We start from the raw sequence: 26626 nt of genomic DNA, 5'->3' as shown, positions 1-26626 counted from the left end.
CTAAAAATGGGAAGATATCATGGATTTTATAAAGTAATTATAAACTCATAAAACCTAAAAGCAGGTAAACAACTTCTCAAATAATAAAGGATTTCCAAAGATTTACTTTTCATTATCTTTATCAATTTATCTCCGGCCAGTAAGGGCAATTATCAACATTTAAAATTCTCAAGCAAGCAATACAAGGATGCGCATATCATGCCGAGGTCGTACTGCCCGATCCAACATAAATGTAAAATATGCACTGTCGAGGGTCCAACGGCACGAACCATAGATGCATCTATTACCCCGCTCGCGAATCATACATGCGACGCAGTCAAATTTAAATAAACAATCACCCTGCTCACTAATCATACATGCGGCGCAAGTACACATAGAAATACATGCTCAAATAGCCAATTAAGAATTTATTGGGGAATGTTTATCCAAATAAAAGCTAATTCACTTTTAGCGATTTAAGAAAATGAAGTTTAATCCTTTTAGAAATAAATTTACCGATTCGATAGGATTTAAGCAATTCTACTGCTAACAAGATTACAGATATTCCAAGTATAGCATGCTTTTGGGTCCTAGACTACCCGGACTTACATATAATAGTAGCTACGCACGGACTCTCGTCACCCCGTACGTATATAGCCCCCACAAATAGAAGCACATAACCAATTATTTTACCTATGGGGACAATTTCCTCTTACAAGGTTAGAAAGGTGACTCACCTTGCTCCGAAAATCCATAACTGACAATCCACGCCCTTCCGAAGACTCGAATCGATACTAAATGCTCCAAAACTAGCCAATAATTATGCAAATCCATTAATATATGTTCAATTACTCATTACAATCCAATTTATAATAACTCCTAACCCCGATCGAAAAGTTGACAAAATTTTCCTCGGGCCTATGTGCCCGGATTTCGAAATTTTTCGAAGATAAAGTTATCCATAAACTCACGAACTCAAATATATGATTTTCTCCTAATTTCATGCCCAAAATCGTGGTAAAAATCCAAAATATAAATTTCTAGGTCTTCCACCAAAAACCCACAATTCTCACAAATTTTCATGCTCTAATCCTATATAATCCAAGTATTTAACTCAAAATTAGTAGAAACCACTTACCTTGATATGAATGACAAAGATGGAGCTCCAAAATCGCCCAAAGATCGGTTCCTATGGAGAAAATGGGGTTGAAATGAGCTAAACCCACGTTTTAAACAACCATACTCATTCCAGCATTTATGCACTTGCGGTCACATGACCGCTTATGCGGTCCCGCAGGTGCGGGCTACCCTCCGCTTCTGTGGTCCTCCTCGTATCCTCAGCTTTCGCATCTGCGCTCCTCCTTCCGCAGGTGTGATCACGCATCTGCGGTCCCAATCTGGCCAGCCCACTTCTGCTTCTGCGATCCAAGGGCCGCTTCTGTGGCTCCGCACTTACGGCCCAACCCTCGCAGCTGCGGTTGCACCAGAAGGCAACTGATCTCTTCTTCTTCAAATTCCAAAAATTGATCCGTTAACCATCCGAAAATCACTCGAGGCCCCCCGACCCTAACCAATCATACCAACCAGTCCCAAAACACATTACGGACATGCTCGAGGCGTCAAATCATATCAAACAGCGCTAAAATCATGAATCGACCCCCAATCCAAGCTTAAGGAACTTTAGAATTTCAAACTTCTACATTCGATGACAAAACCTATCAAATCACGTCCGATTGACCTCAAATTTGGCACACAAGTCATATTTGACATTACAAACCTACTCCAACTTTCGGAATTGGATTCCAATCCCTATATCAAAAAGTCCACTTCCGGTCAAACTTCTTAAAAACCTTCAAATTTCTATCTTTAGCCAAATGACTCCAAAATGACCTACTGACCTTCGAATTCACTTCCGATTGCGCTCCCAATACCAGAATCACCATACGGAGCCATTCCCAGACTCAGACTCCCAAACGGATATTGATAAGACTGAAATGCACTTCAACCCAGACTTATGAAATTTCTCCAAAAATGCTAACTTCCACAATAGGCGCCAAAATGTTCCCGAATCCTCCAAACTCTGGTCCAGACATACGCCCAAGTCCGAAATCATCATAAGAACCTGCTAGAACCTTCGAATCCCAATTCTGAGATCATTTACTCAAAAATCCAACCTTAGTCAATTCTTTCAACTTAAAGCTTCCGAAATGAGAATTCTCTTTCCAAATCAACTCCGAACTTCCCGGAATTCAATTCTGACCATGTGCACAAGTCATAATACCTAAAGTGAAGTTGCTCGTGGCCTCAAACTGCTGAACGATGCGTTATAGCTCAAAACGATTGGTCGGGTCGTCCCATTCTCTCCCACTTAAACATACGTTCGTCATCGAATGTGCTAAGAACTACACTGAAGTAGTCTGAAATCATTGTTTAACATCTCGTGCACCTACCAGGGCTACCACAACTCAATTGACCATGTTAGCTGATAAATTCTAGAGACATTCCCTTTTTATCCAAGCAAATAAGCCTTAGAGCCCAATTCCAACATCCGAAATTCTCTACCAGGTGTGTTCCAACATACGCTCACCGAATCAATAACTACACGCAACACCAAACATGACTACATATCTTAGCTGAATTCACACTTTGCACCAGTTTACTCACAGGACCACAATAATAGTCTCTGATCAATTTAGTCAAAATTACATGACTCTGATGCTCCCATTGCACCTCATGACATACATAGGTCTTCCTCTAACTCTTACAATACCGCCGCGATGAAAGAGATGTGTAGAAATTCATAACCAACTGTTGAATCAATAAATCATTGGGTATATACTCCTGACAAGAACCATCACCTCATTCTGAACCAAATAATGGTCTTAGCTCCTTAATATACTTCATATAACCTGATTGCACTGATCCCAAATCCAATGATCTCGTCTCACCCAGTACGAACTACTCAGGCAATAAGCCATCCCTGACATGATCAAAAGTCTCATATGATGCCACAATGTGCCAATAGGCTACCAATTCGAACGTGATACAAAGGAAAACTAACTCTGAAAAGGAAATCCAATTGCCCCGCTCGCGAGTCATACATGCGACGCGGTCAACATAATTGAATAGACACCCCACTCGCGAATCATACATGCGACACGGGCACACAATTAATATGAGCTTTCCTCAAAAAAATAGGAAACAAAACACATAAAAACATATATAGGGAACTATACTCAATATTACACTCTTGCGGTGCGCAACCCGATCCCAACAACATACCCATGGCGGCGTGCCACCCGATCTACACATAAAATTCACAAGAAGGAGATACACACCGAGCCATATTGCTCACTACAACAAAATTCCGAATGTCGGTCACAAGCACACTAAGTGCATAATACCATCCCTGGGGAGCCATATAGCGCCATAAGCTACCAACTCAAGCACCACGGAGGTGCCATATACGATCTGAGTCTCAAGAGCCATTCTGCTCATATAACATCATCTCTACACGGAACCTCAACACATAAGAAATTCACCAAGCTGTCTCATAACTCACACGGCGCAATATATCATTACATGAAATAGATGACGACAAAATAACACCCTAAATCTGAATACTCCTCCATAAGGAGCGCTATGCTGAAATGAACACATTCGGCCTGATATAAGGCTCATATTCACATTTAAATCCATCCACACACCTCAAGCTGATTATGATCACACTGAACTAGGCTAATCACCTTTCAAAGGTCCATAATAACTCCCCTTTTTCTCATAACAAATAAGAACAACCATCATAACCAGAGTAATCCTCCACAGTCTACAACCCAATAAACCGAGTGCCTTCCAAGCATCAATTCTCAATTTAACGACATCACCACAATCTTCATACTTGGTTTAACTCTTCAATCAATCAAGTGACTACACGCCACACTTATACAACCTTCCCGTAGGGTGCACTCCTACAACCTTCTGTAACAGATAATAGGTCTGTACTCGGCCGCACTAACGCTGAAAAAGGATCAAGAATCCTTAGACAAGATGCAAAGCCCTTTTCACAAGACACTGATCTCATGTGACGCTGAAGACAATACCAAATACTTTAAACATCAAAACTTCTTTCCTACTCATCTGAACTCGTGACATCCTCGTCATCACCGAACTGCAACCTTGATCCTCACTTCAAATTCCATACCACTAATGGATTAATACTTTATCATGTAAAAACTTTTTACTTAACTTACTTCAGGATAACCATAGCAACACTCAGGTGAATTCTCATAACCGTAGAATATGCAAATCTCCAAGTAGTGGCCTAAGACACCATGGTCATTCCGGGATCCGCCTATACATAACAGGCTATAACAGTAGAATACTTCTGAGTAACATCAATTATGGCGGCTGACAAGCCTCGCACGTACCATCACAAATCATTCGCATAACTTGATTACGCTGAAGGAACTGATCACTACCACCAATATGCCAATTCAACTATGGCTAACCAATCTTCTCCCAATTTATCCTTGATTGCCTTAGAAAGAATAATAACTTCATTCAACACATAACACACTCCATCCGTTCTCATCCCGAGTGACCTTGAATCATGAAACCATGCTGTCTCAAATCCCACGAACCATTTTGTACCTCCCAAATGCTACGCTGCAAGTAAAACATCATAGAACATTCTGGACCTCTTCTCATAAGTTGCTACACAAACTTGATTCTTAACCGTACCTATAGCCTCGAAATCATTAGGCACCACGCTTTACACTTTGAATCCACTAGGACCGTTGTTGAGAGCTACCCGCTATGACTTGGCCCTGAATATAATCAACTCCATGAATCTTATAGCACACGAATACCCTCTCCAGGAAGCACCCGACAGAATCACTTCCCTTGAAACTCGCATCTATACAAGGCATAATTCCCGAATCCTTACCCAAGTCTGAACATGAGGCAATAAGTCCAACCATAGCACACATTTAACAATTCCTTTGCTCGAATTACTACTTATGTTCATTTCCCGTAGCTGAAATAACCCATCAATATGCTAATAATCAGAAATCTCGCAAGTAGTTAACCATGCAACCCAATCATAGGCAGTGGGACTCTCACACTTAGCTTGAATCCACTGATACACAATCTCTGGAATTCACCATTATTCTTTATCTCATATTGACATAGATCTGGCACAACCATCCCACTGAGTTCTTGAAATCTTTCTATAAGACCATTTATGAATACTTTGAATTGTTAACCATGTTCACATGTCCGAGGCTTCGCCAACCATGCGACCGTTGATCCGCTCACAGGAGATGACCCACCTGAGCCCGTGCTCACTCTCTAGCTGCACAAGTCCATTCACCCCTCATGGACATCAATTGAATGTGTGGCAACATCCTTCCAATTCAAAGTTACGTTGTATTCTTCTTCATTTCATGTAGCTCATTTCCTTTATATCAAATCTCCTGCTGCATAATAGCCCATACTTCAAATTAGATCCATAGACCCCAATCATCAATCACTAAAATTCTCAAGTCGTTCCAAACTCTCCTTAAGGTGCGTAGTCATCCTAACACAAAGCCCATATGCAACTCTGCCACTCTCTCACTTTGGCGGAACTCACTCTTCTAATCGACCACTCGACCTTTGCTTCTTATACCTGGCCTTCTAGAAATTTTAACCACCGCCTGACACTCCTCTCATGTCCTTCCTCATCCTTTGCTGCTCAGTTATTGCCTTAATAAAATCTATCTTCGTAGCACTTGAACCCACAAATCGTTACTAACTTTAAACTTTTTCGGAGATCATCTTTCTCGAGCTGTCGACATTAGAAACACCTATTCAATCCTGAACCACCGCACCCCGCGATATCTAACAGTCGTTTCTCCAATATGATTTCACAATATCTTACCCCCAAAGGCGAATTTCAGAAGACCATTACACCAGCGAACTTAATACATTTAATCGCGGACGACGACACCGCATCACAGATGAAAATCCCATCACACTTAAAATCACCAAGTCTTGTTACTCCATCACTCCAAATCTGGACATCCCTAGGCCAACTGTTTTTCCTCTTCTTAAAATGAATTATCAGATCTCTGAATCGTGCACTGAGTAGGCTTCCTTTCAAATCATTCACTGCCCAACACATAGGCAAGTATCCTGCTATCAAGTCATTACTGTGCAATAACCAATCATGAGCATCATAGCAACCTGTGCATAGCTTCCAAGCTCTTAGAAGCACAACTACCCAGCCAAAACAATAGAAAAATCCTTCCATAAGGCGATGACAATAGCCCAATCAACTATACCGGGAGAAATATCCTGCACCACATCCGTAGTACCATTACAGTTCCACAATTCTCGATTTATAACAAACGATTTGCGTCGTGTAAGACTGAGTAGGAAGGAAACAAGGCATAAGCCCCAAGGAATCAAATCGCACGATGAGGAATCAAGAAGGGAAGTGCTCCTAACAGCTCTGTAGCCTCTCGAAGATAAGTACAGACGTCTCTGTACCGATCCACAAGACTCTACTAGACTCGCTCATGACTCGTGCGACCTAAGGGAACCTAGTGCTCTGATACCATGTTGTCACGACCCAAAATCTACTAAGGGTCGTGATGGCGTCAGATACCGCTGTCAAGCAAGCCAACCAAAATACTTAATTAAATTCCAACTTTAGTATTTGTTGAAATCACTTTCTTTATACATTAAATAATAAATAATGAAATTTATAGAAATAACCATGAAGTGATAATCAAACTTAATATTGAATAATCCCAAAATCATCCCTGAACCCGGTGTCACAAGTGCATGAGCTATCTCTAGGAAACAATATAATACAACATCTGTCTGGAATACAAATTGGACATAAAGTAAATATAGTAATCTGAAAAAGACTCTACTGACCGCGGGTCGTCTTGAGAAATGCAGCTCACCTAAGTCTCCATATCAACCATGTTGCTACGCCCACTAGGCCACTAGAGATGCATGTGCTTGTGCAACAAAAATGCACAGCAAGTGTAGTATGAGTAGGAAAACAACGTGTACCCAATGAGTATCTCGTCTAATCTCGAAGAAGTAGAGACGATAGGTCGACTTGGACACTTACTAGTGGTCCAATAATAATATTTGCAAAAATGGGAGGAAATCATGGATTTTATAAAGTAATTATAAACTCATAAAACCGGAAAATAGGTAAACAAATTCTCAAATAATAAAGGATTTCCAAAGATTTACATTTCATTATCTTTATCAATTTATCTCTGGCCAGGAAGGGCAATTATCAAAATTTAAAATTCTCAAGCAAGTAAAACAAGCATGCGCATATCATGCCGAGGTCGTACAACCCGATCCAACATAAATGTAAAATGTGCACTGCCGAGGGTCGAACGACACAAACTATAGATACATCTATTACCCCGCTCGTGAATCATACATGCGACGCAGTCAAATTTAAATAAACAATCACCCTACTCGTGATCATACATACGATGCAGGTACACATAGAAATACATGCTCAAACAACCAATTAAGAATTTATCGGGAAAGCGCTAAGATTTTCGCTAAAACTCTGCCTTCTCTCTAGGAAGAGAAGGAATAGTAATTTTGTCATCATTTTCCGGTCATAACTTCGAAATCCGGTGGTGGAACTAACCAAACTTGGTGTCAAAAGATACATAATTTCCTTATGAATATTACCCAATTGGTTTCAACTTCAGATCTTTAGTCAATTTTTGTAGATCTTAATTTCATTTTCGTGTGTTACTGTAGCAGACAGTGTTTTCAGCATTTCAGCTAATCTCTGAAGAACAATAGATTGTTTTGATGATGTGAAAGTGTTCTCTTCTCTTCTAAGATTGGTTTGAATCCTAAGCTTCATTTTACAAAATTACTATTTTACAGTTCAGCCTGTGAAATTGGATTCTCAGCCATACGCAGTAAGTAACGTCATTTTATTGCAAAATTGCTGCACCTTTGTCATGTAAGTAAGGAGCTAAAGAATTACAACTGTAATGGACATACAGGCAGGTGGCCAGCCACATTTGGTGGTTATGCTGCCTAAATAACCTCCTCCAAACATTGCACAAACATCAGGGAACACAAATAACAACAAACAGCTGATGGATTACTCCAAATTTCTGAAACCTTGCACTTTAAATGCGGCAATGCAGGAGCAACAGGAAGTTGAGCCAATTCCTATTCATCCACCTACAATATTGAATGGAGAACATGTTATTCAGTTCACAGAAGCAGAAGTAGAAAGGATGGATATCATAGAAGGATTACAATATGCAATAGTTGGTAAATATTCTTATGGTAGCCCAGAAATTCAACAACTGCGTAAGTTAATACCAATTCAATGCGGAATTAAAGGTGAATGCAACATTGTATTTCTAAAGGATAGACATATTTTGATTAGAATGACGTTAAGGCAGGACTATCTTCATTTCTCATCAAAAACTCATTACATAAAGGACAGGGATGGCTATGAATATCAGCTTAGGCCATTGATTTATGACTCAAAGTTTAGAGCAGATGAAGAAACACCCAAGGCAATGGCTTGGATTTCATTCCCAGGTCTATTGCCAACATTTTTTGTAAAGGAATGTATATTTTCTCTAGCTACGGCAGTAGGTAAACCTATGCATCTAGACATGGCAACAATTAATAAAACTAGACCTAGTTGTGCTAGGGTGAAGGTACTAGTTGATCTACTTGAAAATTTGCCTAAAAAGGTGAGGATAGACATATTCAATGAAGCTAAAGGAACAACAAGAACTGAATGGGTGAGAATTCAATATGACATGCTACCTAAATATTGCAGACATTGTAAACTTCAAGGACATGATCAATTTGAATGCTGGAGGATACACCCTGAACTATATGTGGAGAAGGAGAATGATAACCAAGCATACAGCTAAGAAATAGGACATAGGGATCTCACAACCTATAATGATGTTATCTAGTGGAAAGGTCGTGGGTAATGTAAATGTTACAGCAAAAGAGCAATGGAAGGAAGTGAAAGACAACAGAGTTAGAAATGTACTAAATCAAAATACTAGTCTTAATAATAATGGAATGGAGATGGCACCAGCTAAGCAGGTTGAAAACAATAAGAACAAGGAGGGTACAAGCACTGTAGAGAGACAAGCAGAAGCACAAAGCAACAACGGAAAGGAATTGGTGGTAGTAGACAAAGAAGATAATGATCATGTTCAAGTAGCTAACAAGTTTGCAATATTACAAGGGATAGATGAAGAGGAAGAACTTGTTAATCAATTAGCAATGGTGGCAGCTGATGCAGCAACAAACAGTCCAACACTTCATAACCAAGCATCTACAAAGCCAAAACCAAAAAATATGGTCGATAATGAGGGAAAGTTAAATCCATCAGCACAAGCTTTTCATCTTAACTCATCGGGGATTAGTTCAACTAATGGTCTAGTCAACGGAAAGGAGACATCAAAAGCAAAAAACGATAATGCACAATGGGTACAAAGAAGGTTCAAGGATAAAACAGGAGAAAGAATAGTGAAGATCAATAAGCCATGCCAGGAAATCCCATCACAAGATACATTAGTGAACAAAGTACTTAATAAAACTCCAAATTCTCAAGCAGAAGGGTCAAAATCGTCTACACTTAAAGAAAGAGTGCAAGGCTGCAGAGGCAGGCTATGGGATGCACAAAGGGAATACGATTTAGAGGAGAACGAAGCACCACTAGGAGCACAAGCTGATGAGGAACCAAATGAGAAGGACAAAGAAGAAGATGAGCAAAGTGTAAATGGAGAGCCTCATGCCAATGACAACAATACAACTGGTAATTTTGTAATAAAGGGACGATCAGAAAATGTTGAGCATAACAATAATTTTCAGATAGCAGAAGTCACAGAAAATAGAAACTATGAAGGAAGAGGCCCAGAGCTAAATGATCCTGGAGGAACAGAAGATGATCAACTTCAGAAATCACAAGAAGACCCACAAGGACACAACACAATAGAGAAGGAGAAACAACCAAAACAAAAAACAAAAATAGTAAATATTACTGTTAAATTGGAGAAAAACCAGTTGCAGCTGTTTAAAAGAGGCGAAGAGAAAGCATTGGTCCCTAAAAAGAATTCATTTGGAGCTACATCAGGAGGGAAGGAAGACAATGAAGAAGGAGAAGAACCTGGTAAATCAGGATATGACATGGATCAAGAATCAACTACCCAACACCTTATAAATGCTGCAAGACAAGGTGACTTATCACCTACGCAAGTGGAAAAGGCAAAATCAGCATCAAAAGGTAAGAAGAAGCAACAAAAAGATAATTTTACAGCACCAAAAGCTGGGATGCACACAAGGAGAACGTTAACTAAATCCAACAATCAGTGAAGAATGCTCTCATTTGGAATATAAGGTCAGTCAACACACAACAGGCCTTTGAAAGGTTGACAAAAATGCATAGGCAAAATCACTATGAATTTGTAGGTTTAATGGAGCCAAAGCAACAAGCAAAAAAACTGGAAAGGTACAGAAACAAGATAGGACTTGCACAGGCAATTGCAAATGTTTCCAACAAAATATGGGCTTTCATAGATGAGGTATTTGAGGTAACTGTTGTGTACAATATGGTGCAACAATTAACACTAAGATTGTTTCATACTGAATCACATGTGGAGTTTATCCTAACATTGATATGCGCAAAATGTGATGCAATTGAGAGGATAGAATTATGGGATTCATTATATGCAATGGCAAGGGATATGGATGTACCATGGCTTGTAGGAGGTGATTTCAATGTAATATGGGACGAAGAAGAGAAGTTTGGTGGATTACCTGTGTCATTGAATGAAATTGATGATTTTCGACACTGCATCAACACTTGCAATCTCTTCGACCTTGGATTTAAAGGCAGCATATTTACATGGTGGAATGGGAGAGCAGAGGAAGACTGTATATTCAAAAGACTAGACAGATGTTTGGCCAATGTTGAGTTCCAACAAACATTTCCAGGAATAGAGGTGCAACATTTGTCAAAGACTGGTTCTGATCATAGTCCAATGTATTTGAAGTGTGATATAAAATCTCCTCCTATAAAAAACCTTTTAAGTTCTTGAATTTTTGGGTGGAACATGCGACTTTTAAAGATGTGGTGAAAGAGAATTGGTATGCTGATTTTAGTGCAAATCCGTATATTCTCTTTAATCATAAGTTAAAAAAATTAAAGAAGGCCCTTTCATTATGGAGTAAGGCTACATTTGGAGATATTTTCCAAAAGATAGCAAGCATGGAGGAGGTAGTGATGGTTCATGAAACAGAATTTGAAGCAAATCCTACAGAGATGAATAGGGAGAGGCTACAAAAGGTTCAGGCAGAATTGATCAAATGTCTTGCACTAGAGGAGAAATATTGGCAACAAAAGGCAGGCATGACTTGGTTCAAGAAGGGGACAGGAACACTAAGTTCTTCCACACACAAGTGAGAGGTAGGAGGAAGAGACTTCAGCTTAATAGAATTCAAAACAGTGAAGGAACCTGGATTGAAGAAGAACAAGAAATTGAAGAAGAGGCTATTAAATACTACGAGGAACAGTTCACAGAAACAGCTACTCATTCATCATTGGATATCGTAGAGCATGTTCCTAATATGATTAACACTGAGCAGAATGCAGAATTGATTAAGCAGCCAACAAAAGAGGAGGTAAAAGTGGCAGTATTCGGACTCAATGGTGATAGTGCTGGGGGGCCAGATGGTATGACAGGAAAATTCTATCATTCTTGTTGGGACTTGATAGGGGATGACATGTACGACATGGTGAGGGCTTTTTTCAATGGTCACGAGCTACCCAAGTGTGTAACACACACAAACATAGTTCTACTACCAAAGAAAAAAGAAGTTACCACTTTTTCTGATTTAAGACCAATAAGCCTCAGTAATTTTTCAAATAAGGTTATATCAAGAGTGGTACATGAAAGGCTAGTGAAATTTCTCCCAAGTCTGATATCGGAGGAATAGGCAGGTTTTGTTAAGGGAAGGAATATAGTAGTAAACATCCTTCTAACTCAGGAGATAGTGACTGACATTAGGCTTAGAACTAAGGCTGGACCTAATGTCATCCTGAAGCTAGATATGACCAAATCTTATGATAGATTATCTTGGCTATTCCTAACCAAGGTACTAAGAAAGATGGGATTCACAGAAAGGTTGATAGGGATTGTCTTTGGATTAGTGTCAAACAATTGGTATTCTATTCTAATCAATGGTCAAGCTCATGGGTTCTTTAAGTCCTCAAGGGGAATAAAACAAGGTGATCCTGTATCTCCAACTTTGTTTATATTGGCAACAGAAGCGTTATCTAGGGGTCTCAATGCACTACATACTAACCTGTATTTTTGTGGATTTGGGATGCCAAAGTGGAGTCCAAAGATCAATCATTTGGCGTATGCAGATGACATGATTATTTTCTCATCCTCAGATGAAGCATCTCTGATGCTGATTATGCAAGTGCTAAAGGCATATGAAACTGCATCTGGGTAGCTTGTTAACAAAACCAAATCAGTTGTGTACCTGCACCATTTAACAGACATGGAAGTGGTCAACAAGGTGGAAAGGATCACAGGCATGCATAGAAATGATTTCCCTATCATATATCTAGGTTGTCCTATATTTTATGCAAGGAGAAAGTTGGAATTCTATCAGCCCCTAATTACTAAGGTAATGGACAAACTGCAATCATGGCAGGGCAAGTTATTATCAGTAGGGGCAGGGCAGTTCTCATATCCCATGTATTGCAAAGCATGCCTATGCATCTACTATCTGTTGTAAACCCTCCAAAGTATGTGATAAATAGGTTGCACAAATTGTTTGCTCAGTTTTTCTGGAGCAGCACTGTAGGAGGAACGAGCAGGCATTGGGCTTCATGGAATACCTTATGCATGCCAGTTAAGGAAGGAGAAATTGGCTTCAGGTCACTGCATGATGTAGCAAAGGCATTATTCAGCAAGTTATGGTGGAATTTCAGAACAAAACCAAGCCTATGGAGCTCTTTCGTATGTCAGAAATACTGTAAAAATTAAACTCTATAATTGTTCCGTGGAAAAGGGGTTCTCACATCTAGAGAAAAATGTTGGAATGCAGAGATCTAATTGAACATCAAATCCTTTGGCAAACAAAAATGGGATCATCACTTTTTTGGTATGAAAACTGGACAGGTCTTGGGGCACTATATTTTTTAGTTCCTCAGGACTTTGGCATTGATGAAAATGTACATAATGTACATGATGTTACCTTAGATGGTGAGTGGGATGTGGACAGGCTATTTGAAATACTTCCTGAAGACTTAGCAGTTCACATTCTGGAGAAAATCAAACCACCTTCAACTATGCAGGTCCTTGACAGGCCTTGTTGGATGCTGGAAACAAGAGGATATTTCAGTGTTAAGTCAGCATGGGAGTATACGAGAAGAAGAGACGAACCAAGAACAGCTTATAGAATGATTTGGGTAAAGGGACTACCTTTTAAAATAGCATTTTCCATGTGGAAAGTGTGGAAAGCAAACTACCTTTAGATGATTTCTTGAAAAGGATAGGCTACTGCATGCCGTCAAAATGTTGGTGTTGTGTACAGCCTGACGAGGAATCTCTTCAGCATTTGTTTTTTAGATCAAAAACTGCAAAGACAACTTGGAAGTATTTTCTATCGAGGGTAGGAATAGTTGTGGAGGGACTTACATTGCACCAAGCAATCACAAAATGTTGGACTGCAAATGTGTGCTTAAGGCTAAAAGCGTTAATGCAAGCACTCCCCTCATCCGTAGTTTGGGAACTTTGGAAAAGAAGAAATAGTATGAAGTATGGTGATGCTGTGACAACTAGCAGGGTGATTTATCAGGTTTTATCAAATCTTCAGGCATTGGTGAAAGTGAGAAAGCCGGGGATGGACATGGTACCTCACAAATGGCAAGATCTATTAGCTATGATGGAAAATTTCACTCCTAAACTTAAAGTTACAAAAGTCATGTGGGAATTTCCAAGTGCAGGATGGCTAAAAGTTAATACTGATGGTGTATCGAGGGGAAATCCAGGGAGGAGCTCAATAGGTTTTTGTATAAGAAATGAAAATGGTGACATAGTCAAGTCAGTAGGGAAAGAGATTGAAGAGACAACAAACACAGTAGCTGAAGCGAAGGCCATGGTAGAAGCACTAGGGTTCTGCAGATTTCAACAATACTCTCATGTATGGCTTCAAACTGACTCAATGTTATTAAAAAGATAATGGATGGGATCTAGAAACCACCATGGATCATATCTGAGCAGGTAGACAAAATGATGCAACTAATGAATGGGGGCAATTACACAGTGACTCATATTCATAGAGAGGGCAACAAGCTGGCAGATCATTTGGCTAATTATGCTTTAGATCATGGAGAAATAGAATGCCAACAATTCTGGCATCTAGATGCACAGGGAAGGAGGTTGGTTAATGAAGATAAGCGGCAATGTCCAAATCTAAGGGTGAAGGTGAACAAGAGATAGTAAGCAAAGAGAAAAGGAAGAGCGGGAGGTGAAATAATGCTTTCAGTTATTTGGATATACAACCAGCATGGTGCAGAAGTGTTTAATATCATACGCATGGTTCAGGGATATGGGAATATAAAAATGATTGATCCTAATTTCGAGCACGACAAGAAGCAAATGGCATTGGAAACACAACTAGCATGTGCAACAAATATGTTTTCGAGAAAACCAGGCAACAAAGGCCAATGCTTTATATTATCGCATGCTTCAATCCAATTCGGATTAAATAATCTCTTAATATGCATACAAGATTTAATGTGGAAGGACTGGCAGACAACACATGCTGGTGAGCAAAGGAATCAAAAGGAATCAATTGGAAAAGTGGAATGCACATGGAAAGTTATCTAGGATACATAAAAGCATGCAATACTCTAGGATGAAGGTACTATGGGATATATTTCTTTATGCTGCAGCTGTAGGTGGAGCTCACGTGTGATTCCAGCACAAAGCTGTCTCTCATCACCTCAATCGACGAAGAAGGAACGCAGCAAAAAAAAAGGTACAGTTGCCATGCACGCTAACTGCTGTCAAGTGGGAGTTTTTTGGGACAGAACTAACACCAATAGTTCACGCAAAGCACAGCAGCTGGAAAAGGATTCTAAATGTGAGTTTCATGTGCAAGGCATGGCAGACAACACATGCTTTTGAGTAAAAAGATCACATGGAAAAGGCTATAGGTGGGGCACACGTGCTTTCCACCACAAAGCTTCAACAAATTGTATTACAAAGTTTAATAGCATTAATGTGTTATCAATATTGAGTGTAACACTCAATTTTGATAATAGGATACTTTTTAAGTTAAAACTTAATTACTTTCTATTCGTAGGATATCATGACATTGTATTTCGTATTTTATCTGGTTATAAATAAAACTAGCCCTAGGCATTTGCCTAGCGGACAAAAAAAAGAATTTATCGGGGTACGTTTATCCAAATAAAAGCCAATTCTCTTTTAGCAATTTAAGAAAATGAAGATTAATCCTTTTAGAAATTCATTTACCGATTCGATAGGATTTAAGCAATTCAACTGCCAAGAAGATTACAGATATTCCAAGTATAACATGTTTTTGGGTCCTACACTACCCGGACATACACATCTCGTCACCTCGTACGTACGTAGCCCCCACAAATAGAAGCACATAACCAATTATTTCACCTATGGGGACAATTCCCTCTTACAAGGTTAGAAAGGAGACTCCCTCGCTCTGAAGATCCGTAACCGGCATTCCACGCCCTTCCGAAGACTCGAATCGACGCTAAATGCTCCAAAACTAGCCAATAATTATGCAAATCCATTAATATATGTTCAATTACTCATTACAATCCAATTTATAATAATTCCTAACCTCGATCGAAAAATTTACAAAATTGCCCTCGGGCCCACATGCTCGGATTCCGAAATCTTTCGAAGATTAATTTTACCCATAAACTTACAAACTCAAATATATGATTTTCTTCTAATTCCATGCCCAAAATCGTGGTAAAAATCCAAAATATAAATTTCTAGGTCTCCCACCAAAACCCACAATTCTCACAAATTTTCATGCTCTAATCCATATATAATCCAAGTATTTAACTCAAAACTAGTAGAAACCACTTACCTTGACATGGATGACAAAAGATGGTTCTCCAAAATCGCCCAAAGATTGGCCCCCATGGAGAAAATGGGGTTGAAATGAGCTAAACCCCCGTTTTAAACAACCTAACTGATTCCAGCATTTCCGCAATTGCGGTCACATGACCGCTTCTGCAGTCCCGCAGGTGTGGGCTACCCTCCGCTTCTGCAGTCCTTCTCCTAGCCACATCTTTCGTATATGCGCTCCTCCTTCCACATGTGTGGTCACGCATCTATGACAAATCGACCGCATCTGCGGTCCCAGCCTGGCCAACCCATTTCTGCTTTTGCGATCCAAGGGCCGCTTTTGCGGCTCCGCACATGTGGTCCAACTCTAGCAAGTGTGGTTACACCAGAAGGCAACTGATCTCTTCTTCTTCAAATTCCAAAATTTGATCCATTAACCATCTGGAAATCACTCGAGGCCCTCGGGACACCAACCAGTCCCAAAACACATTACAGACTTGATCGAGGCCTCAAATCATATCAAACAACGCTAAAATCATGAATCGACCCCCAATCCATGCTTAAGGAACTTTAGAATTTCAAACTTCTATATTCGATGACGAAACCTATCAAATCACATCCGATTGACCTCAAAACAAAGGTCATATTTTATATTATGGACCTACTCCAACTTCCAGAATTGGATTCCGGCCCCTATATCAAAAATTTCACTTCCGGTCAAACTTCTCAAAAACCTTAAAATTTCTATCTTTAGCCAAATGACTCCAAAATGACCTACGGATCTCCGAATTCACTTCCGATCGCGCTCCCAATACTAGAATCACCATACGAAGCCATTCCCAAACTCAGACTCCCAGACGGACATTGATAACACTGAAATGCACTTCAACCCAAACTTATGAAATTCCTCCAATAATGCTAACTTACCCAATAGGCGCCAAAATATTTCCAGGTCCTCCAAAACCCGGTTCGGACATACACCCAAGTCTGAAATCATCATATGAACCTGCTGGAACCTTCGAATCCCGATTCCGAGGTCGTTTACTCAAAAATCCAACCTTAGTCAATTCTTTCAACTTAAAGCTTTCGAAATGAGAATCTCTTTCCAAATCAACTCTGAACTTCCTAGAATTCCATTCCGACCGTGCGCACAAGTCATAATACCTGAAGTGAAGCTACTCATGGCCTCAAACTGCTGAACGACGCGCTGGAGCTCAAAACGGCTGGTCAGGTCATTACACAAAGCCACAATTGCACACATTATCGTCATATTCGCAAATGTGGAATATACATATGGGCTTATGGAAAGAGACAATTAGAGATGAAAAGGAGTATAGTTGCATATGTGGAATATATATACGCAAAGGTCACATTCGCATACATGGAACCTATATTTGCAAGTCTAAGTCATGAAGTCAAGAATGGAAGCAAAAGAGTCATAGATGCATGCGTGGAATCTATATTTGCAAAGGTCACATTCGCACACATGGAACCTACATATTCAAGACTAGCTCATGAAGTCAAGAGTGAAGCACAAGTGCCATATTTGCATATATTAAATCTATCTACACAAAGGTCACTTTAAATATATGGAAGCTACATTTGCAAGACTAACTCATGCACAAGTGCTATAGTTCATATATAGAATCTATGTACACAAAGGTCACTTTGCATACATGGATTTCACATTTGCAAAAGTGGAACATGACAAAAGTTACTCATCTTTTTCTATAAATAGCAAGCTCTCTTTGTATAAGGATATCCAATCTTTGTAAGACAAGAACTAGTCTTGGTCTTCTTTCTTTGTAGTAAAAATATTTCATTAGTCTTTTAAATATTTCTAGTATTCTAAATATCTTTTTTAGCTTTTCTTACTCTATAATGGAGTAATCTATTTTCGTTGGGATAGTTGATGAAGCTTGATATATTTTATAATACTATCTCAATTTCTATATTCTTGGCTTGAAGTTTTTAATTACTCTATCATTAAATCTACATATTTTATCTCTAAGTTATTCATATATTAATTTTGTAATTCTCGCAGAGCAAAATTAATATATAATAACTATGAATAAAATAGTAGTGTGAAAGTAATTTTTCAGTAAACTATTATTTCAAGTCAGTAATCTTGCTTGCCTCAGTTTTAATTCTCACAGAGGAATTGTTATAGGCAATATTATTGATCCTTTGTAAAAATATTCTCACGAAGTTTTTACTTTTTTTTAGCACAATTCAAGCAAGAAAAATATTTCAGTTTAAACGTCACTAGTCTTAAATTGATTAACTAACATAATTCTCACGGAGTGTTATTAATTGATTATTTCTTAGTGAGTAAAATATAATTGTATTAGAAATAAGCAATTATTCTTTAGAGAAATAAATTTAGAAGTTAAGATTTTATTATAGTAATATTATAAAGTGAATTCAATGATTCCCAACTCCATTTTAAATTATGAATCTTCCAAAAATATTTTGTTTTGTTTAAGTAATTAAAAAGTTTTAAACCTCGCTCACTTTTCATCAATTTGATTCTCTCAAATAGTAGTTAAAATATTACAAGTTTGTAGCATAGATTATCCAGTCTCTGTGGGACGATATCTTAAACTATATTAGAATTTGACAGAGTACGAGCAGGAAATTCCAATACACATTGGCCTCGTCAGAGGGTGAGGAGGTTTATTAAGGGACTCGCTCAACCTATTAGATTGCAGATGGCTAAGGAGACAGGGAGCGAGATTTCTTTCCAAGATGCGACCAATGTGGCCAGACGGCTTGAGATGGTTCTAGATCAAGGGAGCGGTCAGGGGTCTGACAAGAGGCCTCGTCATTCTTGCAGATTTAGTGGTGCCTCGTCTGGAGGCAGGGATTCTTTTGGTAGAGGCCATCCTCCTAGGCCGTTTCATTTAGCACTTCAGGTTTCTCACGGTGCTCCAGGTGGTCGTAGTTCTCATATGCAATATTTTGATAAGTTGCCCTACAGTGCACCACCAGCTCCTATCAGTGCACCTCTAATAACTGTGATTTTTGCATGTTTTATACCCATTCTTACCTAAGCTTTGTGCATTAACTGCTATAAATTTGTCCCAAAATGCTTACAAGTTGTGCTTGATTGCAGGTTTGAACGACAAGATGACAAATACCAAAGATCGGCTCAAAAAGAAGTGAAATCTGCCAAGTGTCAAAAGACAACTAAAAGGGGGAACAAAATGACATGTACGGTCCGCACTGTTTTTTCACGCGGCCGTACAAGAGAGTTCAAAGGCTGGGCATTTTCAAGGTCAACCTGCGCGGTCCGCACTGTTTTGCCACGCGGCCGCACAGGAAAGTTCAGAGGCCATGCCATTTTTAAGTCAACATGCGCGGTTCGCGCCCCTTTTTACGTGGTCCGCGCCTAAGAGTGTCAGAGACCCAATCATTCAAGGAAAATCCCACGCGGCCTCACACCTAATCAGTGCGGTCCGCGTGGATGAAGTTCATGCGGCTGCGCGTCACATTTGTGCGGTCCGCGTCCCCAGTGCCAGAAGCAAGATATGAAGACCAAAAACCCTACGCGGCCGCGCGTCATTTGTGCACGGTCCACGCTAGACCCTCAGGGGTATTTTTGTCTGGTTTTTCTGTGTAGTATAAATAGAACATCTTACTTTTTAGGATAATTTGTTTTTTAGGAGTTTTGGTTTCGTATCAGATAGCAGCTGAACTCAAGATTTCATGGTTTTAGCCTATTTTGGGCAATTTCTTCTAGTATTAATGTGGAATTGAGTAGATTAACATTGTATTTAATTATTATGTCAATTTCATCTACTATTTCTTCAATTTCTGTTTCTATTATGTCTAGCTAAACCCATTAGCTAGGGTTGTGGCTCAACCCTAGTATGGGTAATTAATGGGTGTGATTGTTTAGTGCATGAATGATGTTGGGTATTTGTTATTTGGATTAATCTTATGTTTTCATTAAGATTTGGTGGTTGCAAACACTAAGTCTAGCTTAGTGAGTCTTGACTCTTCTTGAAAAAGAGAGTCTATGAACCCAAGATTAATTCCAACAAGGAATTGGGATGGACCCATGAGAATGGTAGTCCCAATTAACGGGTTAAGCCTCGAGAGGGTAATTACCCAACTTGAACCATAAATTGCTTGGGCAAATTGGCCTACCCAATTGGTCTCGAGAGAGTCAATTGGTCAAAATCACTCTCTCTACTGAGAGTTGTGAGAGTGGGTGCACAAGTGCAATGGTTATAGCATAAGTCCCATATTCATCATTCTTGCATTAGGAATCTCTACCCATTAGTTGACCACCTAGATGCATGCCACGACCCTAGTGCCTTTTTCTATGTTGCATACAACTTAGAATCAATATCTTAGCCTAACTTAGCTTTAAATTTGTAGTTGCTATATTGTAGTTGATAATCAAAAGAAAACCAAAAATATTAGAAGATCAATTAGGAGCTAAAACATAGTCCTAGACTATACAAACACTCGACTCCAAATTGAAGCTCCTTGTGGAAAATTGACACCGATACCGCTATTGGGTAAAAGTATTAGCGCCCAATCTTCCTTAGGTTGAGTCCGCTGCGATCACTTTTTGGCGCCGTTACCGGGGAGCTTTACGGTGTTGACTATTTGTGTAGCTAGTATTGTGTTTTGCTTCTCTTTCCTTCTTATTTACTGACGTTGTTTGTGCCGATCAATCAGGTACAATGGCTCTAAATGCAAATGACCCTCTCGACAATGTGATAGTGGGGGAGGAGGTAGAGGATCTAGAACAAGATAAGGTCTTACCTCAACTCCAACGGAGAGGCCGTCATGTCAATATAAATGCAAATGAGAACAACAACATTCTAGACCCTCTTCTGACACCGCTGAGATTGGTTCCCAGAGTTCTATCAAATCAAGGATACGTCAGTGCTATTGTTCCTCCCTGAATCCGGGCGGGGAACTTACAAATCACAAATGTTATGTTGACCTTGCTCGAGCAAAGAGGTTATTTCACGGGTGCCTCCAATCAAAATGCCTACAAGCACTTGAAGGGGTTCGTGGATACATGTTGGGGTAGCAAGTAGACAAACGTGTCCGAGGATGCGTTGAGATTGAGGCTTTTCCCATTTTCTCTTCGGGGTAAAGCATTGGATTGGTTAGAAAGGCTCCCCAATCATTCTATTACAACATGGGATGAATTGGCGGACAAATTTATTGCCAAGTTCTTCTCTCCAAGTCATATGGCAGCTCTTCGGGATGAAATTCTAGCTTTCAAGCAAGAGTCAACGGAACCTTTGCATGAGATATGGGAAAGATATAGAACAATGGTGAAAGAGTGCCCTGATAACGACATGACCGAAGCTATGATTCAACAAACCTTTTATCGGGGCATCAATACCACAAATTAATGCATTGTGAACCAATTGGCCGGAGGGAACTTTATGAAACTTTCTTACCAAGAGGCATGTGATGTACTTGATGAAATGGCCGACACCTCTTCGGCATGGCAAAGCCGAGCAAACATTCCCCAAGGTGACCCCACGGTCATCCATTTGCACAAGGAATTGCACGATCATGGCCAAGCTATAGCCGAGCTTACAACAACTATGAATCAATTGGCAAAGGCGCAATTGCAACAAGTCCAAAACCCGCGCCAAGTCAACGCAATGGAAGGTGTTTCTATGTTGAAAAGGAGGCAAAGAGGACAACAACCTCAAGGTAATTGTGAACAATATGACAACAACAATGATGGTGATGGATATTCGAATGAAGGTTTTGATGACCAAAGTGAGGAAGTCCAATATGTCAACAACTATCAAGGGAATAGAGGTAATCAAGGGAATCAACAATGGAGACCCCAAGGTAATTGGGGCAATCAACAAGGTAGCAATTGGAATTACAACAACAATCAATGAGACAATTGGGGGAACAATAATTCGGGGAATCAAGGTAATTGGAACGGGAACAACAACAATGGTGGTCAAGGTTGTTGGACCAACAATGGTGGACAAGGTAATAGGGGGCAAGGCTTTTAAAGGCCCCCAATGTATCAACAACCCAATAACCCGCCTCCCTTTCCTTCTCAAGGTCTGAGTTCGTCCGGAAGCGAGATGGGGAGAATTGAAAGCATCGAGCAAATGATGAAAAAGAACCAAGATTCCGAGGCCCAATTAGCTTCGCATAACAAATCTATCCGGAACTTGGAAGTGCAACTAGGACAAATCTCTCAGTCTTTAAATACTCGCCCAAAGGGTGCTCTACCAAGTGATACGGTAGTAAACCCCAAGGGTGGGCACAATAATCATATGATGGTAGTGACAACGTGAAGTGGAAGAGGTGGTGATGTGCATGCCTCAAGAGGAAACCAAGTTGCGGTAGATGAAGATGAGTTACGAAATGATGAGATTTCGTTGGTAGTTGAGGATGTTGTTGAACAAAGTGCAAGTGATGATGTGAGAATTAAAATTGATGAGGGTGACGAGGAGACTCAAGAGGCCGTTAACCCATCTAGGGAACACGTCATTGATATGTCCGAACCGGTGGTTCCAAAAGCCAAGGCACCCTTGCCTAGACCTCCTCCACCCTATCCTCAACGGTTGGCCAAGCAAAAGGATGACAACCAATTTAAGAAATCAATGGATATCAATGGAGTTTGAAAGATTTATTTACAAAAAGAGATCAATGGAGTGTGAGACAATCAAGATGACCCATCAAGTGAGTACAATTGTACATTCTATGGCCCCGAAACTTGAGGATCCCGGTGCATTCACTATCCCATGTACCATTAGAAGTGCCGACTTTGCAAAAGCCCTTTGTGACTTGGGGGAAAGTATCAATTTAATGCCATATTCGGTCTTCAAAACCTTGGGAATCGGACAACCTCATCCAACTTCTATGAGGCTTCAAATGGCGGACCGGTCAATGAAACAGCCTTTGGGAATTATTGATGATGTCCTTGTTCGTGTTGATAAGTTCATATTGCCGGTCGATTTCGTGATCTTGGATTGTGAAGTGGATTTTGAGGTGCCTATCATTCTTAGAAGGCCCTTCCTAGCTACGGGGAAGGCCTTGGTTGATGTGGAAGCGGTAGAATTGACCTTCCGTGTTGGTGATGAAAAGGTGGTGTTCTACGTATGCAAATCAATGAGGCAACCAAATAGCATCGAGGTGTGCTCGTTTGTTGACATTATCACGGTGGTGATAGTGGATAACACAAGCGCAATGGCAAATGTTGAGGACCTACTTGAGGTCGTGCTATTGAACATGGATGTTGATAATGATGCTAGAAGGGTGGATGCACAAGATAATATTGGAGGAGGCTAGGCCGTCTCTTGAACATCAAAGGAGACTCAATGAGGCCATGCAAGAGGTGGTCAAAAAGGAAGTCATCAAGTGGCTTGACGCCGGTATGGTGTATCCAATTTCTGACAATTCGTGGACTTCTCCGGTACAATGTGTGCCAAAGAAGGGAGGAATGACAGTGGTGACCAATGACAACAATGAACTTATTCCGACTCGTATTGTGACGGGTTGGAGGGTATGCATGGACTACCGGAAGTTGAACAAGGTGACTAGAAAGGATCATTTCCCATTGCCGTTCTTGAACCAAATGCTTGATCGTCTTGCGGGTCGGGCTTTCTATTGTTTTCTGGATGGGTATTTAGGCTATAACCAAATTCTCATTTCCCCGAAAGACCAAGAAAAGACAACCTTCATATGTCCTTATGGCACATTCACCTTCTCTCGAATGCCATTTGGATTATGTAATGCACCGGTGACCTTTCAACGATGTATGATGGCAATCTTTACCGACATGGTGGAGGACATATTGGAGGTCTTCATGGATGATTTTAGTAGGGTTGGGGACTCATTTGGTGATTGCTTGCAAAACTTGGATCGTGTGTTGGCCCGATGCGAAGACACAAACTTGGTTCTCAATTGGGAGAAATGCCATTTTATGGTAGAAGAAGGAATTGTGTTGGGTCACAAAATTTCAAAAAGAGGGATTGAGGTTGATAAGGCGAAAATTGAGGTTATCTCAAGGCTCCCTCCCCCTACTTCTGTCAAAGGGGTGAGGAGTTTTCTTGGACACGCGGGTTTTTACCGAAGATTCATCAAAGACTTTTCTAAGGTAGTTAACCCGTTGTGTAAATTGCTAGAGAAAGATGCCAAATATGTGTTCGATGAGAGATGTATGGAGGCTTTCGAGCTTCTAAAGCACAAGTTGACGACTACCCCCATCATTACCGCACCAAATTGGAGCTTGCCCTTTGAGCTCATGTGCTATGCTAGTGATGTTGCGGTGGGGGCGGTCTTGGGCCAAAGAATCAGCAAAATGTTCCATCCGGTGTACTACGCAAGTAAGACAATGAATAAAGCTCAAAGGAACTACACGGTCACCGAGAAGGAATTTCTTGCCATAGAGAAGTTTCGCCCATACCTTATGGGGGCCAAAGTGATTATTCATACCGATCACGCCGCCCTTAGGTACTTGATGACGAAGAAAGACTCGAAAGCGAGGTTAATGAGATGGGTGCTTCTTCTTCAAGAATTTGATTTGGGGATTGTTGATAGAGAGGGTAGTGAAAATCAAGTGGCAGACCACTTGTCTCGATTGGATGAGGAAGGGAGCCTTTTGACGGCCTTGAGATAAATGATGCTTTTCCGGATGAACAACTCCTCTTGGTTTCAATGCTAGACATGCCATGGTTTTCCGACATTTCCAATTATCTTGTTACCGGTGTGATTCCATATGAGCTCTCTTCTAACCAAAGGAAGAAGCTCAAACGGGATTGTTTGGACTACTATTGGGATGAGCCGTATCTTTTCAAAATTTGCACTGATGGTGTAATTCATCGGTGTGTTCCCGAAGAAGAGCAATTGAGTATTGTGGAAACTTGTCACTCTTAGCCCTATGGTGGCCATCATGGCAGGGCGAGGACGGCGTCTAAAGTGTTGAGTTGTGGTTTCTATTGGCCTTCTTTGTTCAAGGATGTCGGTGACTTTGTGAAAAGATGTGATGAATGCCAACGTGCCGGTGGGATTTCGAAGAAAGATGAGATGCCCCTTAACACGATTCTAGAGGTTGACATTTTTTATGTTTGGGGGATACACTTTATGGGACCATTCGTAAGTTCTTGTGGCAACACCTACATCTTGGTAGCGGTTGATTATGTGTCGAAATGGGTTGAGGCCATAGCTTTGCCAAATAATTAAGCTCGAAGTGTGGTGGCGTTCTTGAAAAAAAGTATCTTCACGAGGTTTGGCACTACACGTGCTATCATCAGTGACGGGGGTTCTCATTTTTGCAACCGGGCTTTTGACTCTTTGCTAGCCAAGTATGGGGTAAATCACAAGGTGACCACTCCTTATCATTCTCAAGCGAGTAGTCAAGTTGAGGTGTCCAACCGTGAGATCAAGAGTATTTTGTCCAAGACTGTCAATGCAAATAGGATCGACTGGTTGAAGAAATTGGATGATGCTCTTTGGGCTTATCGTACAGTTTTCAAGACTCTGATTGGTATGTCACCGTATCGGTTGGTATTTGGAAGGCTTGTCATCTTCCGGTAGAATTGGAATATAAGGCTATGTGGGCCCTTAAAAAGTTGAACTTACAATGGGTTGTCGCGGCAAATCTCTGGGTTGAGCAATTGAATGAACTTGATGAATTTAGGTTTCATGCTTACTCCAGCTCGTCCTTGTATAAGGACAAGATGAAGTACCTTCATGACAAGTATGCCCGAGGGAAGGAATTCAAAGTTGGTGACATGTTTCTTCTTTTCAACTCTCGATTGAGGTTATTTCCGGGCAAGCTGAAGTCTAAGTGGATCGGCCCATTTGAAGTGGTTAGTGTAACTCCCTTTGGTGCCATTGATCTCAAAAATAAGAATGGTGAAGTTTTTCGGGTCAATGGGCATCATATCAAGCACTATTTAGGAAAGATTGATGACAGCCACATGGTGGCACTCATTCATTTGAAATGACTGTGATGGTAACACGCGTCGTGCCGCGACGTTAAATCAGGCGCTTCTTGGGAGGCAACCCATGCCTTTTTCTTTTTCTTTATTTTTCTGTTGTAGAGTAGGATTTTTGAGCTGATAATTTGTGAAGTGTTTCAAGGATAATGTTGAACCAGTGCAAGGCAAAATGTGCAAAAAAAATGGTCAGTCTCTGAATATGGCCTACGCGGCCGCGCAGCAAAACAGTGCGGTCCGCGTAGGTGTGAGCAGCTGAAAGGCTAAGACCCAGAAGACCCAGCGCGGCCGCATGACATTTATGTGCGGTCCACGCTGGAGGACCAAGAATTGCATGCTATCTAACAAAGTCCCACGGGGCCGCGCACCAAAACAGTGCGGTCCGCGTGGATTGAACAGCTAAAGTAAAGATGCAAAATCCAGCGCGATCCGCGTCCATTTCTGTGTGGCCGCGTTGGTAGGTGGGTACTGGGTCCCAGGGCTTTTCAATAAATAGAGGCCTTGGGCCTCATTTTAACCTTTTCGCCAATTTTACAC

At 40.5% G+C, this 26626-nt stretch overlaps 1 protein-coding gene across 1 annotated transcript; it reads left to right on the top strand.

Moving 5' to 3' along the window:
• The first annotated feature begins 8952 nt into the window (after window positions 1-8952).
• Window positions 8953-10374, top strand: LOC104217263 (uncharacterized). Its single transcript, XM_009767457.1, has one exon. The coding sequence runs from the start codon at window positions 8953-8955 to the stop codon at window positions 10372-10374; it is 1422 nt and encodes a 473-aa protein (XP_009765759.1).
• Window positions 10375-26626: the final 16252 nt, after the last annotated feature.

The sequence above is a fragment of the Nicotiana sylvestris genome, chromosome 3 (genome assembly GCF_000393655.2).
Source record: "Nicotiana sylvestris chromosome 3, ASM39365v2, whole genome shotgun sequence".
Lineage (NCBI taxonomy): Eukaryota > Viridiplantae > Streptophyta > Magnoliopsida > Solanales > Solanaceae > Nicotiana > Nicotiana sylvestris.
The sequence above is the reverse complement of the archived record's forward strand: the minus strand, read 5'-3'. Positions and strand labels throughout refer to the sequence as shown.

What these genes read in the sequence shown, in the direction of transcription:
- LOC104217263 (XM_009767457.1), top strand. Translation starts at nt 8,953, where the DNA reads ATGTTATCTAGTGGAAAGGTCGTGGGTAATGTAAATGTTACAGCAAAA.